The 21508-nt window shown below is 40.5% G+C and overlaps 1 protein-coding gene across 4 annotated transcripts in view; it reads left to right on the top strand.

The window, feature by feature from the left end:
- LOC121314097 (zinc finger E-box-binding homeobox 1-like) overlaps positions 1-21161 on the top strand; it is an 80128-nt gene extending 58967 nt beyond the window's left edge. For 2 of the 4 annotated variants that reach the window (XM_041246986.1, XM_041246988.1), the window contains exons 4-9: positions 8037-8195; positions 11061-11263; positions 11644-11749; positions 13625-15426; positions 17836-18016; positions 19344-21161. In XM_041246986.1, coding sequence (XP_041102920.1) covers positions 8037-8195; positions 11061-11263; positions 11644-11749; positions 13625-15426; positions 17836-18016; positions 19344-20122 — 3230 coding nt within the window. In that variant the 3' untranslated portion in view covers positions 20123-21161. The remainder of the gene's footprint in view (positions 1-8036; positions 8196-11060; positions 11264-11643; positions 11750-13624; positions 15427-17835; positions 18017-19343) is intronic. The other 2 variants (XM_041246987.1, XM_041246989.1) reach the window with 2 other exon arrangements.
- Positions 21162-21508: the final 347 nt, after the last annotated feature.

Here is a 21508-nt window from a genome sequence, read left to right as displayed (position 1 = left end):
AACGTCACTATGATATGAACATGTTATATATGTTATGGAAACAAAAAAAGAGGCTTATTGCTTGTATGTTTTTGCCGCAAATTGACTATGGTGATGCAGTATATAGGTTTGCTTCACCATCAACTTTAGGTAAACTGGACTCGCTATGTCATGCAGCATTGAGGTACATTACAAATACAAGATTTAATACTCATCATTGTATATTATACGATTTGGTAGGCTGGACTTTTTTGGCTTTACGCAGGTTGAAGCACTGGTATATTCTGGTATATAAAGCTATTCAATGTAAATTATAGGAATATACTTATTTAAATGAATACCTTATAGCTTCCCATAGTAACCATAGCCTCAGATCTCATTCTTTTTTGCATTTTAAAATCCCAAATATGCATACTGAGGCTGGTAAAGGATCCTTTACTTATTATGCCCCATGGTCCTGGAATGAGTAATTGTTTTAAACAGTTGACTACTTTTGTGTATTTTAATTATTGATTTGCCTTAATTGTATTTTATTGTGTATTGTTCTTCTTGTCTGATTGACTTGCTGCTACCTGCTTGGCTAGGTCTCGCTCGTAAAAGAGGTTTTAATCTCAATGTGACTAAGGATAATAAATAAATAAATAAATAAAATAAATATATATATATATATATATATATATATATATATATATATATATATATATATATATATATATATATATATCCTGGTATTAACTGTTGATCTAGTAAAAAAAAAAAAAAAAAATTAAAAAAAGGAAGCTATTGCATAGTCGGTAACCAGTTTGGGGTCATACACGTACTAATATATTTGTGCACAGTTTTTGCAAAGGCTTTGTTGGGCACACAAGCCATTGTCTTATATATTATAGATTATAAACGACGACTCATGTGTCTAGGAAAAAAATGGTTTTCTGAATGAGGTGTCTAGAAGGGCTAGTATTCCGATAGTATTCTAATACTATGTGGGTATTCGGTATCACATTTTCGGAATACTGGTATCCAGAATACGGACGGATTTATTAGGAATACCCTGTTTACATGGCATGGAATAGCTATTCAAATTTCCCACTATTCCGAATACAACTGGAATCCTGATAGAACAGGACAACTGGAACAGGTACCTGGATAGTAATATGGGTGCAGTCAATTGCACCTACCACGCGCGGCAGGTGTGCGACCTCATAAAAACCCTGCTCACTGTTTGCTCTGGTAATGGGGAATTTAATATGTTCCTCAGCAAGTCGCAGCAACGCAGTTATGAACCGGTCGAGGTGGCGGGACACGGCTGACTGGGTGATCCCCACTATATCACCCACTACCTTCTGGAAGGTCCCGCTAGCCAGGATACTCATACAGACAGACACTACCAATTGCTCGGGCAAGGCATGACTGTGCAGGTTTGTTCTGGCCAGGTCATCATGCAGCATGTCTAATAGATGAGTCGAGACGATACATGGACACAGTTTGCTCGTTGCTGATCTCCTCATATGTGTGCCGAGGCCGGTACTCCCTTTCAGCGTGTCTTCGCCTATGTTGGGGTTGCTGTTTCTGGGTGTGCCTTGCATCATTCACATCCACATGTCGACACACGCTGCACACTACCCACGTTTCCTATTGTTGCCTGTTTGTAGTCACTGCTGGAATGGTAGTGTGCGCAGAGTTAACACAGTCCTTTTACAATCCTTATTCTGAGCATCACAAACCTGGTTTTGTGCTTGGCACATACCTTCGAATATACCAGGATCACGCATATTGTCAGCCACTCCCTTCATATTGCACGATATGTATTATATATAATTTATTTCTGCACAGCGCAGAATGGATTGTGCCGCGCAAAAGGACATTTTGAATATGACAACTTGGCACAATTTCGGCACAACGGCCATTTGCAACGCACATACCCCTCTGCGCGGTGCGCAAACCTTTCGAATATCGGGCCCCAGATCTCTAGCAAAGCTTGTGTCCCAGCTGCTAAAATGGATGACAAGGTTTGACAGGCTAAACTGTAAACGATTAGGTCTGGTCTAAAACTGAAAACAATTGAGAGACTGCGGGTGTAATACACATGGCTTATACACAGTGGAACAAACTGATGTCATCGACGATATGGGCAACGCCCCCCAACATCATTGGAACTGTATATTAAAAGATATTAAACAGGTGAAATATCTTTATAGAACAGAAGCAGGGCCTACTGACAATGACAGCTGGAAAGGGGTGGAGGCTGTCATAAGGAGACATCCCCTTAGAGAATGAGCACCAGATGTCACTTTGTAAGATGCAAGGACACATAAGGTTTATATTTAAAATACAAAAAAAAAAAAAAAAACCTATATTTATTCAAGAAGCACTAGGTGCAGCATAGCCAGTCACATGCTGCAAATGCTCCCACGCTGACCCAGCACCCTGCCCTGGAGTCTATGAAGATTAAGAGGGGAGTTAGGTCTCATTGCTCAATTCCTCTCTCATTGTCTGCCTGCATCACTTCCAATCATTACCAGATGTGACTTTTTATTTTTATGTAGACATCTGTTTAATAGTTAGGGGCTAGTAGAAAGGACACATACATAGCTACACATAGACCTTTAAGTGCCACTACTGGGGCGTAGACTGCCACTAAACCATGGAGTTACAGTATGCATATTGATAAGATACCAACAATGACCTACCCACAAACCAGTAAGAAAGAGGAATTAATGTGTTAAATGTCCAGCAGGTGGTCTATATACTCACTGGTGTACAGTTAAATTGTTTCAGCCAAATGGTGGGGGTATAAACATCAGCAGCTGGAGGTTGAGATTAAGTTTGGACCAGGACCTCCTGGACTTAACATACCTGAACACCTCTCTCCATAGTTATACCCACAACTAACCAGAAGTGTTTCCAAAAGGAAATGAAAAACACCAGTTGACAGTTAAGTCAGAAATAATCATGGATACTGCAGTACTCTACAGTATATGGATCTGGACACCAAGGGCTGAAGCAATTCGTACCTGACGACTGATACAGAACCACAAAGCCTGACCAATTTTGTCTCATGTCTGTATTTTAACACAGCACGAAATGTTCTGTTCTAGGTTAGATTGTTCATTGGGAGCAAAGAAAAATGATTTACAAATGATCCCTTTTTTCAGGCAGTTAAAGGTACAAATATAAATGAAAGAAAAAAGGGTTATCCACAGGAGAGTTTTGCAGAGTCATCTGCAAGACACACACACCCCACCGGCATCCAACCACAAGAGCAGGGTTAATTCTCCACTGTATAACTGACACAAGATACATCAGTGACGAATATTTGTACTGGTGAAATGTAATTACATGGCTGAAATGTAATTAGAAAGACCACAGGTTTAGCATTACAGGACTGACCAAACAATCCTCATGACCTCCCTGTTAGTGTGTGCAGTGCTGTTCCCCAGCACACCAAAGAAACAGCTCATTTCAAGCTTAAAATTGAATGTAATCTTTGAAAAGATACAACATGGTGAAATTAAGTTACTATCACTAGATTACTAAATACAGCAGTCACTTAGTACAGCCAAACAGATGATGATAAAGTCTAAAATACTTAAAGTATAAAATGAACAGAAAACACTCTGGGCCAGATCTTCGAAAGGTTTGCGCACCGCGCAGAGGGGTATGTGCGTTGCAAATGGACACTGTGCCAAAAATGTGCCTAGTTACCATATTCGAAACGTCCTTTTGCGCGTCACAATCCATTCTGCACTGTGCAGAAATAAAATGTATGCATCGCGCAATATAGCGGGGAGTGGCCGACAATATGCGTGATCCTGGTATATTCGAAGGTATGCGTCAAGCACATAACCAAGTTTGTGACACGCAGAATAAGGATTGTAAAAGGACTGTGTTAACTCTGCACACACTACCATTCCAGCACTGACTACAAACAGGCAACAGTGGGAAACGTGGGTAGCATGCAGCGTGTCCGTTGACATGTGGATGTGAATGATGCAAGGCACATCCAGCAACAGCAACCCCGACATGCTGAAAGAGTGTACCGGCCTTGGCACACACGAGGAGCTCAACAATGGTGTCCATGTATCGTCTTGACTCGTCTGTGCCACATGCTGCATGATGAAAACTGGCCAGAACAAACCTGCGCAGTCATGCCTTGTCTGAGCAATTGGTAGTGTCTGTCTCTGTGTATCCTGGCTACCGGGACAACAGTGTCCCGCCACCTCGACCGCTTCATAACCACGTTGCTGCGACTTGCTGAGGAACATATTAAATTCCCCAGTACCAGAGCAAACAGTGAGGAGATAATGCAGGGTTTTTATGAGCTCGTGCAGCTGCCACACGTGTTAAGTGCAATTGACTGCACCCATATTGCTATCCGGGCACTTGTACCAGTTGTCCTGTTCTATCAGGATTCCAGTTGTATTTGGAATAGTGGGAAATTTGAATAGCTATTCCATGTCATGTAAACAGGGTATTCTGAATGAATCCATCCGTATTCTGGATACCAGTATTCCGAAAACGTGATACCGAATACCCACTTAGTATTAGGATACTATCGGAATACTAGCCCTTCTAGACACCTTATTCAGAAAACCAGTTTTTTTTCTAGACACACGAGTCGTCGTTTAATAATCTATAATATATAAGACGACGACTTTTGTGCCCCTTTGCAAAAACTGCACAAATATATTAGTACGTGTATGACCAAATGGGACTATGCAATAATAAGCAAATATATATATATATTTATATTATAGAATTAATAACATTGTACTCTTAATTGGAGTAATAAAACCTCTTTATGAGTGAGACCTAGTCCAGCAGGCAAGTCAATCGGACAAGAACAAGTACACAATAAAATACAATTAAGACACAGACAAATCACATTTTAAAATGCAAAAAAAGAATCATGCAGATGCAATGAGGCTGGACTGGAACTCATTCCAGGACCATGGGGCATAATAAGCAAAGGATCCTTTACCAGCCTCAGTATAATTTGGGATTTTAAAATTCGATCTGAATTGTTGCTATGGAAAGCTATAAGGTATTCATTTAAACAAGTATATTCATATCATTTACATTGAATATGCTTATATACCAGAATATACCAGTGCTTCAACCTGCGTAAAGCCAAAGGAGTCCAGCCTATCAAATCGCATAATATACAATGCTGCATGATATAGCGAGTCCAGTTTACCTAAAGTTGATGGAGATGCAAACCTGTATACTGCATCACCATAGTCAATTTGCAGCAAAAATATACAAGCAATAAGCCTCTTTTTTGTTTCCATAACATATATAACCTGTTCATGTCATAGTGTAGTTTATAGCTTATTTCCATGCCCAACAGACGAGTGTGGAAACATGCACTCACCTCTGTCCAGCACACTGCCTTCCTTCTGTTCCTTTAACGCGGTCCTATTAGCATATGGTAATGTATCGGTAATTAGAAACATGAGATACAAATGTATTCTAGGGGGACATTCAATATGCACATAGCACAATCAAATTTGAATTGGGCGAAATCCCTAATTCGCCTGAATATACCAATATCTTTGCGATAATTGCTATGCGCTAGTTCCAATAACTGCGCACCGCTGGCTCAAATAGTGTCGGAGTAACAGTCCACTCTGGAGTTGGGTACAATAGTATAAACATACAATGATACACACACACGTACAATAATACACACACGTACACACACCGGATGGGCGGATCAGTTATGTGTTTTATCACTGTATTGATATGATTGACAGCGGTAGTGTGTTTACATATACAGTTCTATGTGTTCTTCACTGCTCCACAGGCATATCCGCATCCAGAGTGTTCCATCAAAGTATGGAAATGAAGATTGAGAGAAGGATGAAGAGGGGAGGGGGGTCCTGCCTGTTATCTTTGCTGTGTGTTGCCACACATCTGTAAATTAATTGTATAAATACGTCATACACCCATCTTGTGGCCTGTTGCTTTATTTGGCTATTCCATAGATTGCTGTGTATTTCGGGTGTAGGGGTGGGCAGCAGCACTCGGAGAGCCAATCACCGTCAGGGCACTCTTGCTGTGAAAGGAATGCTTATGTTTTTTTAAAGCCAGACCGGTGATACGATCAACCAATCAAAGAGCTGTATTTTCTCTGCGGCAGTCCAATCATAAGTTAGCTGAGGCGGGACAAACAGTTCTGTTAATTGTAATATCTGAAATCATAGTAGGCTACAATTAACATTTTAGGAGCGTATTTAGAATTCATTATTATTCTTACAAAAAAAAAGTCATAACGAAAAAAATCCATTCCGGCGACATTCAAAGCCTTACAACCTGGGCTTGATGATGGTGATCAAATGGGTGAGTAGAATTAATAACATGATGCATTTCTGTGTATTTAAAAATGCTTGATTGATGTTTACTTCGCAGGTGAACGACCTCGTTACATTTACAAATCAGAGAGTGTGCTACCACAGTAGACTTTGTCACGGCACGACTTATAAAAAAAAAAAAAAAAAAATCATTCAGAAAAAAAAGACAGTATCTAAAGCTTTTTTAAAATTATTTTACTTCAAAAACATACAGCTGTGTCAGATCAGGTGGCCTTTAAAGAAAAGTATATAGTATTTCCTCGTGATGCAATACTGTCCGTATTCAATAAAGAAGTGGCGTTATCAGTTCATTCATTTTAAAACTCAGTGCCTAGCTATGGAGCCAGTTGTGTATTTGAATGGTCCGTATGTATGTGTGCATGATATATTGTGTGGTCTCGTCTGCTGTCATATCGGTACATACTGTGGCGACACCAATGATAGCAGCTTGTCGGAGTAATGCCATTACCAATGGTGACTGTCCATCATTCTGCATTCTCGCTTGGCTGTTGTGTGCAGTTGCTATATTGGTAGTGAATGCTCAGATGGTTTTGCGAGGCACAAACAAGATTTGCAGATTGTTCAAAAAACTGCTATATTCCAATGTCTCGCATCTGCTTTGTGCCGTTTTAGAATAACTCTCAATTTGTGCCAAAGCACTATTTTTTTGCGAGGCATTGGAATATAGCAGTTTAGAGAGGATTGTGCGAAGATCGAAGATCGGGCCCCTGAAGTGTTTAAAGAGTTATTAGCCACCTTATTTAATGAATCTAAATAGTCACACAGCTGCTGTTGCTGAATCTGAAGATTAGGAATGTATTGTCATAGCACAGCAATTTCAGTTCTAGTTTTGACTTGGAGTATGTGTGAGTTCATGAGTACGGGCTTAATGAAAAGATGGTATTAATTATATTACCCAAAATAGGTTAGAAAACTATTTCTAAGCAAATTCAGCTTACTTTGGGATTATAAATATAGAATTCAAGCAAACTTTTGTTCAGTAAAGGTATGATTTTTTAGTGTGTGTGTGTGTGTGTAATTCAGTTATATGGGTGTATGTTTTTTTAATAGGTACAAGGCATGCAAAAAATTAGCTCTCGAGACACCTGTTTTGTGGGAGTGGAACACATGTCTTTGTTGTTCAATAAAAACATGATTGTGAGAGGATTACTGTTAATAAATAAATAAATAAATAAATTGTGACAGAGCCTCTCTGCTCAGGTTCTTTTGCACCCTTCAAATAACAGGCTCAGACACAAGAACTGGACTTCAGCACATTTGTGCACTTATATTATTTACGCAAAATGAAATAATAAAACACAAACCTAACACTCAGTGGAGTACGAACTAACGTTTTCACAATCCCTGGACAGCTAAGTCATTTACTGGTTCAGCAAAACACTTGTAACACAGACAAGTTACACACAGCACACAATATTCCGAGTACCTTCTTTTTCTTCCGACCACACAGATCTTTGGCCTTCACACAGAGCCCAAAGAAACATTTGTGACTTGCTTTTATACCTGTCGGATTAGTCACAGGCAGGTGTTGCTCATTAAATAAGAGCCAGGTGATTCCACTTCTGGCTCAACTCCAACCCTATGGCATTCTGGGGGATGTAGTCTTATATTAAACCCCAAGACTACATTTTTTCTCTCCTCCCCTTCTCTGCCACATTGTATTTCATTTTTGTTCTCATTCAGTAGACGATGCATGTGACTCGGAAGCTGAAGATGAACAAAACAATGACCGGATCGTAGAGGAAATGCTGCAGCAGGGAGACACTGCTGTCATCTACCCAGAGGCACCTGAGGAGTCACAGAGGCAGGGGACACCCGAAGCCAGCGGCCACGACGAGAACGGTAAGCACACCACCGCAGCCTGCAGCAACAGAACCGTACTCTACCTTTGCAACCTGCAGCAACAGAAACAGTACTGTACCTTTACAACCTGCAGCAACAACCATACTGCACCTTTACAACCTGCAACAGAACCGTACTGTACCTTTACAATCTGCAGCAACAGAACCATACTGTACCTTTACAACCTGAAACAGAACCGTACTGTACCTTTACAACCTGAAACAGAACCGTACTGCACCTTTACAACCTGAAACAGAACCGTACTGTACCTTTACAACCTGAAACAGAACCGTACTGTACCTTTACAACCTGAAACAGAACCGTACTGTACCTTTACAACCTGAAACAGAACCGTACTGTACCTTTACAACCTGAAACAGAACCGTACTGCACCTTTACAACCTGAAACAGAACCGTACTGTACCTTTACAACCTGAAACAGAACCGTACTGTACCTTTACAACCTGAAACAGAACCGTACTGTACCTTTACAACCTGAAACAGAACCGTACTGTACCTTTACAACCTGCAGCAACAGAACCGTACTGTACCTTTACAACCTGCAGCAACAGAACCGTACTGCACCTTTACAACCTGAAACAGAACCGTACTGTACCTTTACAACCTGCAGCAGCAGAACCATACTGTACCTTTACAACCTGCAGAAGAACTGTACTGGACCTTTGCAACCTGCAACAGAACCGTACTCTACCTTTGCAACCTGCAGCAACAGAAACAGTACTGTACCTTTACAACCTGCAGCAACAGAACCATACTGTACCTTTTAAGATAAGTGTTTATGCCCTGTTTCCACTGCCTGATGCACCTGGCTATGGCTGCCTACAGCTCACCCAAGCGGCTGAGCGTGGATATCATCTGCTCAGGGTTTGCATCTCATACTCGATGTAGCCAAACTGGCCCAAAGGAAGTGTGTCATCACCAGGGATCCTAGGAATCAGTTTGCTGCGGAATAATGCACATTTTCTATGCAGTTAGAGAATTTTTTGTTTTACATTTGCAAAAAACATGCAAGGCTTTTTTTGTTTGTATATAACAAGTCAATACACTTATCATAGATAATCATCAATACAGGCAATTTTTCTTTCAATTTAATAAACATACTTCAATAAAACTGCTTCTGGTGAACAAGACACACTCACGTCACATTCATGCTGAAATGTAGCTGCAGTTTACTTCACTGTGTTTTTACTACTCAACAAGCGGTTTAAAGATGCCGAAAACTATCAAAATCACCCCTGAAGTTTGGGTGAATGAGTTTGGCAACAGCCATCTAGGTGACAAAGACTTACTCGAGATAAACAAATATAAATACTGTTTTTTGTTTTTTATTATTAGTTGTTTTTTATTATTAAACGTATTTGTAACGTTTGCTTTATATTATTGATTGATGGCGCTCTGGTGAGCTTCCTTCGAATTTGAGAGTGTACCAAAATTTCCTGTAAAAAGTGTTCGTTAACTAACTGTTAGTACTGTTTGTGTATCTTATAATCTGACCGGGGCAGGGGGGCACTTGGTTTTATCTTTTCATTTTAATTGCACAATAATGTGGCCAGGAGGGGTTTAAGCTCTTTGTTCACAGCCGTGCTGAGACATGTGGAACTTGATATATAAAAACGAAGCGACATTTGCCCCATTCCCCTCAAAAAGAGGCATTTTTTTCCTTAAACAGAGCTGCATAGCGTATTAAGGCATTTCTTTACGATGTGTTATTGTTTCATGTTTCACTTTCCACCTGCCTTCTTCTGGAGGATTAATTCAATTGGGTCTTAAAAATGCTGTCTAAGATCATATGTCGTGCCATAATGAAGACAGCAATGAACGTTCCTTCAGGTTCAGCTTCCATTGCCCGGACTGCTTTGTTCTAAAGGCAGTGTTACCGCCAGTTTCTTTAAAACAAACACACTGAAACGCTCTCTTGATGTCGGTGGCTAGCCGAGGGCAGCTGAAGCCTGTAGAGCCAGGCAGTGGAACCGACGCATTTTAGAAATCACTCTTGGTTAAGACTGGAGGCAGTAGAACTCTGTAGGGATTCTGCGTTAAATCTGAGAATTAGGACTTGTATTGACCATGCCTGGATCCTCCCTGTTGGAGAATGCATTCAGATTGTAAAAAAAAGACAGAGCTGGCAAACAGGTCACTTTAAAATTCAGGCAGATTTCATACATGTAGTTTAATTTAGGCAGGAAAGGAACTACCTTTTATCTGAGGTCAAATAGACCAGCAAAATTGGGTTGAGGGGGGGGTCCATCTTTTTTTTGTCATTTTTTTCAGTTTTGGTAATCAGAATTCCCAGTGGTTTTTATTATTTTTCAAAAGAAGTTTGCTTGACTCTTGACCAGTGCAAAGTTCTCCTGAAGAATAAATTAAGCACTAAGCTGTATTGAGGAGCAGTTACCATTAAAAAGATTGTATTGCTTTGCTTTGCTTTTTCACTTGCTTGGTCTCCTTTATAAAATCGACTTGGTTACAATCCTGTTGCATCTCCAGTGTCAGTCTGTTTAAAAAAAAAAAAAAAAAAAAAGCTAATTTCTCCTACCTGGATTGAAGGCTTGTAATTTTCTGATTTCACATCATCCTCAATCCAGATCATTAGGAGACATTCAAAAGTCAGTCAACTCCAATTATTTGTTCCAACCTTGCAATCACTGACACTGAATGGTTTTTGAATTCTCCCTTCACCTAAAACACTCTCCTTGAATATCGATTCCTCTCTCTGGAAGATAAGCAGCGACTAACACATGGTTATTATTTTCAATTGAAATGAAGTGGGTGAAAGAGCAAGTGTTTCTATAGCGTGTTCTGCGAGTGGGGGTTTATTTCTTGTTCTTGTTTTATCCGGCACAGGGACTCCAGATGCATTTTCACAGCTGCTCACATGTCCGTACTGTGACAGAGGATACAAGCGATACACCTCTCTGAAAGAACACATCAAGTACCGGCACGAGAAGAATGAAGACAACTTCAGCTGCTCCCTCTGCAGTTACACGTTTGCCTACAGAACACAACTTGAACGTCACATGACGGCACACAAATCTGGGCGGGATCAGGTAGGGTGTTTTTTAAAAAAAAAAAAAAAAAAACAACCATCCCTTGTCCAAGCCAGGTCTTTTAAATATTTTATTGAAGCTCCACTAAATAATTCAAGCCCAGTATTGGAACATGTTTCAGGATTGTTTCAGTGCCACAAGTGAGCACGGTCCTAGATTATAATACTGCCATTAACTTAAAATGCCTATTTTACTGTAATTTAAGATTTATATCCAGCTATTATGAAATGCCAGTTGTACCTTGTGTGCATGTTAGTGTTGCTGTATTTCAGCGAGGATTCAGTATCTGGTTACCTGGTGTCTAGCCAAAGCGTAAATGCATAGATCAGCATTTTTATGTAACATGAGAAATTGAAAATGTGTATGAATTTGTTTTGTAGCGTCATGTAGTACAGTCTGGGGGTAATCGGAAGTTTAAGTGCACTGAATGTGGAAAGGCATTTAAATACAAGCACCACCTAAAGGAGCACTTGCGTATCCACAGTGGTAAGTACTGAACCCTAGCTTTCAGCTGCTTAAACACTAACTAAGAGTCTGGCAATAGATTGTCAGGACCATTGTTAACCCTCATACTGTATTGACACTATGGGTGGCAGAAACAGGGGTTCCGGCTTTCTCTACAGAAGCGGTTTATGTTACCGGACATGATGTTTTAAGATGAAAATGATTGCATGAAATATTGGAAGAAGAAAGAAGAAATCAGTGCATTCATAGAAAATCTATGAAAAATGCATAGAGTTATTGTGCGAGAGAGAGAGAGAGAGGCTTCAGTGAGTTACAGGAAAATAATTCCATCTAGGGCTTATGTGATGTAATACACTATGAGACCGTTCGGTCAAGCACTTTATAAACTGTCACAGAAACCAAGGTGGAATTATTTCTTTAACTCACTGAAGCCCATCTGTTGTTTTTTATAATACGTGAGTATTAGTATCTGTAATAAAACAAAAAGATAATGCACAGGTGTTAAGGTTGAAATTGCAACTAAATAATAATGAATAATAATAATAATAATAATAATAATAATAATAATAATAATAATAATAATAATAATAATAATAATAATAATTAAGTCAAATATTAAAGAATAATTCAGATAATTCAGGAACAAAAAATAACATATTTTTAAGGAAAAGGTGTTTAAATGGGGTTTGCTTTTTTTCTTAGTCGCTGTCAGAGTCGAAGATTATTTGTCTCGCGCACTTGTTTTGGTGCTCCCTTTGGAGGATGATTGTAAATCTTCACAGAGACAGATTTGTTAAAAGTGCCTAAAAACCACGAATTGTGGGTGTTGTCGAGTGATTGAAAACTAGACATTTTGTGTTTGAACGTGGTCTCGGGGTGCACAGGAGTCAGATATGGGTCACAGGTCAAGTATAGTCTTCAAGATGAATATGCCATTTTGACGTCACTGCTGTGGTATTATGCCTTTTTTAATGGCTTCAGCCTTCATCCATATACACACACACACACACACACACACACACACACATACCGTATTTACTCAAATTTAAGTTGCCCCTAAATTCAAATCACACCCCCAAATTTAAGTCGCACTTAACTCTTTAATGATAAAACACAATGATTAATGATTAAAAGACCTTTTAAATTCTAGGAGCCAGCATGGAACAATGTATTACTGTACATTAAATTATTAGAGTAAGTCACCCACTATTACAAATGGGAAAAGAAAATAGGTACAGTTCAGCACTTACAGTATTGAACGATAGTCCTTGCAGTTTATGGTAGCTGGTAAAGGGTAAATTACCTTTAACTTTATTTCAGTTTAATTTGGCCAGTGTGACTTTCTGTCACGTTCTGTAAGCAAAAATAGCAAAAAAGATGACTTTTCTTTCAAAAGCTGCATCATAAAATCTGCGTGAAGTTCTCCATGTAGCCATTGTAATATACTGGTATCAGGAGTACTTACTGTAGTGAGCATTACTATGTACAGTAGCTACCGTTCAAGCGCGACAGAATAACTAAAAAGCCCTGAATCAAAGTTGCTTCCCCCTAAATCTGAAGTTTTATTTCAGTCAAAAAAGTGTGACTTAAATTTGAGTAAATACAGAACATATTTTTAGTAACCCATTTTCTAAAACGCGTTTCATTAATGAATGAATGCAAAAAAAAAAAAACACCCGGCAACTAGTTATGGTTCAGCCTAGAAAGCTGCTGTATTCCTGGCATGAGGTGAGTAGTTGTTGTTTTTTTATTTTCTCACACAATTGTGAGGTGATTGCATCCTAATTAGCCTTATAGAATGGAATTTATCAACTCGTGCTTAAAACGTGATTCAGTGTTGAGTCACAAAATGTCCCAGCAGTTGTATTTATTTCCATTCTTTCTCGTTCTTTCCAGGGGAGAAGCCCTATGAATGCCCGAACTGCAAGAAGCGTTTTTCCCACTCCGGCTCTTACAGCTCACACATTAGTAGTAAGAAATGCATCAGTGTGATGCCTGTGAACGGACGTCCCCGGCCGGCGGGCAAGACATCTCATTGCCCTTCTCCGTCCCTCTCTTCATCGCCCAGCACCCCTGCCAGAACACAGCTCCGGGAGAAAGGCGACAACAGCAAGCCTTTACAAGAACAGCTTCCCGCCAACCAAATCAAAGTCGAACCTGTGGATTACGAGTACAAACCAATAGTGGTGACCTCTGGAATCAGCTGTGCCACGCCTTTGCAAAACGGGGCTTTCAACGGTGGCACTCCGCTGCAGACCACAACTTCATCCCAGGGTGTGGTGCAAGCTGTGGTCCTGCCAGCTGTTGGGCTGGTCTCCCCTATCAGCATCAACCTAAGCGACATCCAGAATGTTCTCAAAGTAGCCGTAGATGGGAACATTATCCGTCAAGTCCTAGAGAGCGCCCACGCCAATGCAGCCAAAGAACAAGGTGGAGTCCAGCCAGGGGGCCATTCCCTCATCTCAGCATTCAGTCTTCCTTTGGTTGATCAAGATGGAACAACCAAAATCATCATCAACTACAGTTTGGAGCAGCAGCCCAGCCAAGTCCAGATTCTGCCACAGAGCTTGAAGAAGGAGAACCCCAGCCCCGTAGAAATCTTTAAAACTGAGAAGTTACCCGAAGACCTCACTGTTAAGCCTGGGAAAAGCAAAATTCCCAAGACTGAAAACAGCAGCAGCACGTGTCTTCTGTGCGATGGCTGTCCTGGTGGTTTGGATGCACTTCAAGAGATTAAGCACTGTAATTTGAAAAGTGAAGGTGGTGTTCTGACTTCTCAGGTTAATGGAGAGAATGCCGAGAAAACAGATTCCACTGTTTCATCCCCCACCGCTGAAGGAAGTCTATCCCTCGGCCAGCCCCCCTTAAAGAACCTCTTGTCACTCCTAAAGGCATATTATGCCTTGAATGCACAGCCTACCACAGAGGAGCTCTCGAAGATTTCCGATTCAGTAAGCTTACCACTAGACGTGGTAAAGAAGTGGTTTGAAAAGATGCAGACTGGGCAGATCCATGTGGGAGCTACCAGTCCGTCTGAACACGAGGACATTTCTTCTGAAAGTGGTGAAACTCAGAATAGTTTAGATCCTGCAGGAGATGTACCGGACAGCACGACAACCGCAGAGAGTCCACTTCAGTTGACTAAAACCCAAGTTATTTTAATAACCCCTTCAAGCATGAAAACAAATAGCTCCAGAACTAACACACCTTCCCCATCACCACTAAATCTCTCTTCAACCGGGTCTGTGCTCGTGAAGACAGAAGAGGACACTGAGGAAGGGGCACAGGCAGAACCCCTCGACCTATCACTACCAAAGCAACCCAGAGAGGAAATGGAACAGGCCACCAGTACCAGTGTTTATCAGAACAGTGTTTACTCCGTTCAGGAAGAACCCTTGAACCTAACTTGCACAAAGAAGGAGCAGCCGCAAAGTGACAGTATTAATACAAGCCCAAATCCTGTTTATGTTTGCCCACCAAGTGCCAATCCCATTAACATTGCTATACCCACAGTTACCACTCAGCTACCTGCGATTGTGGCCATTACCGACCAGGGCAGTGTCCCGTGTCTGAGGGCTCTGGGTACCAACCAACAGACTATACTAATTCCACAGGTTACTTACACATATTCCACTTTAGACACCAGTCCTGCAGTTCCAGAAGCCCAGCAGAAAACAGTGCAAGCGAATGGAAGCCAGGTGTGTAAACAGCCCTTAAAATACATCTCAACATATTTTAGAGTTGCAAGGTATGACAGTAATGTAGTTAAAAGAAATCCATAAAACTAAAAAGCTTTAACTTTCATTTTTGTCCCTGCAATAGAAGCAGAGCAAGCTTCAGTAGTTAGAGGAATTTAGGAAGATTAGGTGCTGAGGGAAGAGGTGCTGTCTGCTCCTACTGAATTCTACTAATAATAATCATTTATTAAATTTATAAAGCGCCTTTCAAGAGCTCTCAAGGCACTGTACAACAGCAACAATACAACAAACCCAGCAAAACTAAAAATCAACACCAAAACAATTATAACAATAAAAAAAAATTAAAAAAAGCTTTAGCATAAAAGTATGTCTTCAGGCGAGATTTAAAAACATCAAGAGAGGGGGCCTCCCTTGCGGTGAGTGGCAGTGAGTTCCATACCAAGAAAAAGCCTGGTCACCCATCAACCACAGCCTAGCTTTAGGAACCACGGGAAGATTTAGATCAGCTGATTGCGGGGCACATAAACATGTAAGAGGTCTTTTAGATATTTAACAACTAAATCATTAAGTGCCCTGTAGGTAAGAAGTAAAATCTTAAAATCAAGGCCAGGACTGGGGTTATATGCTCAGATCCAGTTGTTCTGTTTAAAACCTGAGCTGCTGAATTCTGTACCAGCTGGAGTCTCTGAAGAAACCAGCTTCTCTGCATCTGAGATGGACAGATACGGTCTTAAACGTGCAATATTACGCAAATCGAAGCATGACATTTTTGTGCTGTTTTTGCTGTATTAGAGGGCCTGGTGCTGATGGAAATACCATCCTTTTGAATATGAATATACACTGAGACCCAGTCTGCTTTAGGGACATTTAAGAACCCCTTGCACAGCGTCAGTGTAAATCAGTGGTATGAGATTAGATACATTGGCCACATTCTAGTAAGGTCAGAAATTATTCCACTTTCCTGCCTGATTTTATTCTGAATGTCTTAAAATCCCAAACCAAAATAAAGGGGCACAGGATATACCTCTCTTCCCTGTGTACATACCGTGTAACTGTTATCTGTGGTCTTCACTTCTCCCTGTAAAGAGAAGCTGTGCAGCAATGAAAGCTCTCCACAGGCCCAGCTCCTTTGCAGAGCTCCTCTGCCGCTGTTTGGTGAAGAAACAGCAACTGATTCCCAATGTCTTAAAGGGGTGGAGGCTGAACAGTTTACCTCTCCCCAGCCACTCTGATGATCTGCTGCTCCTCGGGCTCAGTGCATTCTGTGGAGATCGGAATAGCTGCCAAAAATACAGCGCACAATACCAGCGTACTTCCTGAAATTCTTTCCACTGAAGACTGAGAGAGTGCTTGGGATTAGAATCTTAACGGAATGTGAATGCCACAGCAAATGTATAGCTTAGTTCCAACAGGGTCAGTTCCATTCATTTGTTTGTTTTTTGCGGTGCACCTACTGTACCAAGTACTTCTGCCCTGACTATCTTCACTGTAGACTGGCTATCCTCGGTGAAGTATCCCCTTCCAGATAGAGGCAGTTGATCATTAGGATTCAGAGACCAATCTCATTTCTCTATACTACACAAGTCAGGGAATTGTAGGATTTATTTTGATTGCTCTGAATTTACCAAATAAACCTTGCCTACTCAATTGCTAGAAGAAATGCTGCATATAACTGTTCCCATTGGAGCATGCTGTTTATAGGAGATCTCTTCATTCATACATGTAGCAGAGCATTTCCTTGTTTTTGGGTGCTGCTGTAATGCCAGGTTTAGTTAGACAGACTGTTTTGTCTAACTAAGATAGAAATATTCCCCATTGTCATTTATGTGCAGAACAGTAACAATATAGTTTGAAGCCTGACATTACAGTAATGCACGTTAGTAGCGCAGGCAGGCAATAGAAAGTGGTGGACTTCATTGCTGTGTTTTGCATCTCCAGTAGCCTTTGCTTAGAGAGTTGGTGTCAGTGCAGCTGTATGCTTGGAGAAAAGGAATTTGAGAGATCCCAGTGTGGTTAAGAGCCTTCGTGCTCCTGTAACTGAATAGCAGGCATCGGCTGCTGGGAGAGCATCTGCTCCAGTCTCATGTCACACAAACAGAGACTGGAGGAGTTTTTAGACTCATTGACCTCATTGTGAAATTGCTTAAATTGCAAAGGACAAAAATATGTTTAAAAATGTATGCATCCTGCATATGTATTCTAACTCCCGAGTGTACAGTAACACCAATCATTTTAAAACACATTTACAAGAACATTGTACTCCAGATGGACCTGAATCTGTTGATTTTTTTTTGTTTTGTTTTGAAACCTAAATCAGACGGGGTGATTTTTAAAGGCTTTTCACAAAAACAACCACAAATTAAAAAATAAATCAATCAATCAATAGACAATGATTTGTTTTATTGATAGGAGGAGAGGCAAGAGACGAGCTCCGAGGGCGTCTCAACCGTCGAAGATCAGAATGACTCAGACTCTACTCCTCCCAGGAAGAAGATGAGAAAAACAGAACATGGCATGTACGCCTGTGACCTGTGTGATAAAATATTCCAGAAGAGTAGCTCCCTTTTGAGACACAAGTATGAGCACACAGGTATGTGGAAAATATAACCTCACAACTGCAATGTATTTTTACACTCAACTGCTCTGTGTTGCTGTTTCTTTCTGCAGCGCGCTAGAGGAGAAAGCAACAGGAATTTTAAAATGGCTTAACGTTACCTAGGCATGCTTATACCAATTATGGAATCAATAAACGGAAACTTACTAACATTGCAATTGGTATTGTGTGCACTCATATATTTTGAGGGGAGAAAGGTACTATGTATTGGCAAATCAGTTCAAGACTTTCATTTCAATTGTCTTTTCCATGTACGTATCAATATTATTTCAGTGTCTCGTTGCAAATACCACAGCCTCCTAAAATAGTCTCTGCTTGCTGTAATTCCTTCACTTGCATCAGCTGTTTGATCCCGAGACACTGCTGAAATTATTGAAATGAAACAGCGTTGGCTTTTAAGATGACAGATGAGCTGCCAGTGTTCACTTTTTACTGCAGGTGATTCTCTTAAACAGTTTAGTGACAGCAGTGCATTCTTACAAGCAGTTCTCCGAATAAAGTGTCCTACTAGGTATATGATTGTAGCTGTATACTGATCAGGGAGACTAGACCAGGTGATTCGCAGCTGCTTTTCCTACTGGAATTTTTATTTTTTTTATTTATCTTTTTGTTACGTTTTGCATTGATAACCGTAGTGCCCAAACAGAATGACCTGGGGGGTGCAATTAATGTGAATAAGATTGCAGGGTGCTTATATTTGTGATGCTTTATGATCTCCATAGAGCTTTTCTGTAAGTGGAAACATTGTGCTAGGCTCCATCTGTTTACATTTGTTTTGCATTATCCTCTTTTTCAGCCCAAGGTATGACCAATTCCCTGGCCCCTCAACACTGCCCCTAGTGGATTTACTGTGAGGCTAGACATGGTGGTGAAGGGTTATCCCTTTCAGTCCTGGAGGGACCTCAAGGTCCTGCCTTATCTTAGCGCTGTATGTTAATACATGCCATCAGAAATCACGTGAGAACCTCACAGGACTCCTAGGGCCCAGTCTGAGGTCGTGTAGAAATAAATGTACAAATATATATTGTTTGTCCCGTTCTCATGTATATTCATTAAAGGAGTTTATTCTTCAGTTTGACAAAAATAATTCAGGACTGAAAGGGTTCATTGAGGCAACTTTTTTTTTTAAAAGACCGGGGTGTGATGACTGAGATCTCTGATACAACATGAATCTCAACAAGAAGAATACCAACAGAGGTCCTGTACCCCGCTGTAGAGTCATTACACTGGTAATTGGTGTATTCTGATTTGGCCACACACAATCATGATACCGACACCATTTCTTTTCCCTTCTAATTTCCAGGTAAAAGGCCTCATGAGTGTGGAATCTGCAACAAGGCTTTCAAACACAAGCACCACTTGATAGAACACATGCGACTGCACTCAGGGGAGAAACCGTACCAGTGTGACAAGTGTGGCAAGCGCTTCTCTCACTCAGGCTCCTACTCGCAGCATATGAACCACCGCTACTCTTACTGCAAGAGAGAGGCCGAGGAGCGCGAGGGCCTGGAGCTCAACGAGGAAGAGGAGGAGGGGGAGGGGCCCGGAGCTGCGGGGGAGATCCTCCCCGGAGAGCAGCTGTCAGGCAGTCGGGCTGCCTCCCCTCCCTCCCTCCTGGACTCAGACGACAGAGAAAGCAGCACACGCGGGGAGGAGGAAGAGGAGGAGGAGGAGGAGACGGAGGAAGAGGAGGAGGAGGAGACAGAGACGAAGGAGGAGACAGAGACGAAGGAGGACATAGAGATGAAGGAGGAAGGCGAAGATATGCAAGTAGGAGAAAAGGAACATGGAGATTCAGGGGAGCATCAGGAAGAGAAAGGGGAGGAAATGGAGACAGAAGAGGGGGCAGGTGAAAAGGAAATGGGCACATATGAAAATCCAAGTGAGATTCCAGGGGTCAACAGGGAGGATTCAGAAGAACATGAGGAAGAAAACGGGGAGGAAATGGAGACAGAAGAGGGGGCAGGTGAAAAGGAAATGGGCACAGATGAAAAACCAAGTGAGATTCCGCAGGTTAACAGGGAGGATTCAGAAGAGGAAAAAACGCCAGAAAAAATCGACGATGACAACAATAAAATATGAAATGTAATGGATTATTTTTCTAAAACAGAAGAAAATAATTACAAAAAAAACTGAGCGTTTACTCTACAATATAAATGTTATTGTTGAAACCGCGGTAGCTTGGATGCTGTGTTTCAGTTCACTACTGTGTATAAATCCAGGTGTGCCTGAATCTCAAAAACTAGTAACTTTTCCACAGGAGCATTTTCAGTATTAGAAATTAAGTTTGTAAAAATACAGGAAGTTTAAAAAAAAAAAAAAAAAAAAAAAAAAAAAAAAAAGTTCCATATACTGACTTTGAAAGCCAGAATTAACAGGTTTTAGATGATGTTTTATTACTAAGACATCCTGGATCATTTCTTTTATCAGTGTTATTAATTTCTTCACTCGTGTTATAACCTTTTAAGCTGTACAGTTGGGAGAGATTTCTATACCTTTTTATTGCCAACAAAGTTTGTTAAATCAGTATTTTATTAAGTTAGAAAGGAAAAGAACTTCTGCACTACAGAACCCCTGGTTTACCTAAGCAAGCAACGTGCTTCAGTGTTGTCTACCCTTCAGTATTATTGCGTGTGGGCTTAGTTTAGAATACCATTTGTTTAAGTGGATTGCTAGCCTTAAACAAGCGAGCCCTAAAAAGGTTAAAGATGTCAGGGACAAAAAATAAATCAATGTGGCGATTGATATTGTAAGGAGAAATTCCATGCAGGGAACAGACTATCAAAGCCAGTGGGTTTGTTTGTTTTTTTTTTTTTTTTTTTTCCAGTCAGTGTTCAGAGTTCAAATGAAGTAAGGTGAGGTATATTGTTGATCCCCCAGCCTTATTGCAGGACCTCTGTGCTGTAAGTGCCATTGAACAGTGTTATTTTCAATAAGTGGCCATCACCAGTTTTAATGCAGGACCCATATTCACTCAAATGTGTTTGAGTGATAGTCGGTTTGACCATTGTCTCAAGCCTTGTCAGATGTTCTAAATACACGAGCAAAGTGAAGTGAGGTCATTTGTGTTTCTTATGTATAAATGCTGCATGAATTCTGGTTTGGCTAATGCCTGGAAACTGAAACAAAAACGTCTCAATTACTAAGTTAAAAAAGTGTTGTGTAAAGTTCCTGCCACATTATATCTGTCCATTTTGGATAAGTAATGCACTTGCTTCAAGCTTATGACAAGCTAGCCTGTACTTCAAATAACAAAAGTTGGTAAATGTGGTCCCAAAATATTAAGTGTTAGCTGGGTTTACCTGTCAGTATTACTTTTAATTATGTTGTTTTATTTTTTAGGGTTTATTTTTTATTTGTTATGTTCATGCAAAAAAATGTGTACTGTATGTTTTAAAGAATGGCAGTATTAATACCATACTCACTGATACATGTAACAGTTTAGTTTTAGAAAACATTTATATTTAT

This window comes from Polyodon spathula, chromosome 4 (assembly GCF_017654505.1).
Source record: "Polyodon spathula isolate WHYD16114869_AA chromosome 4, ASM1765450v1, whole genome shotgun sequence".
NCBI classification, from domain to species: domain Eukaryota; kingdom Metazoa; phylum Chordata; class Actinopteri; order Acipenseriformes; family Polyodontidae; genus Polyodon; species Polyodon spathula.
The sequence above is the reverse complement of the archived record's forward strand: the minus strand, read 5'-3'. Positions and strand labels throughout refer to the sequence as shown.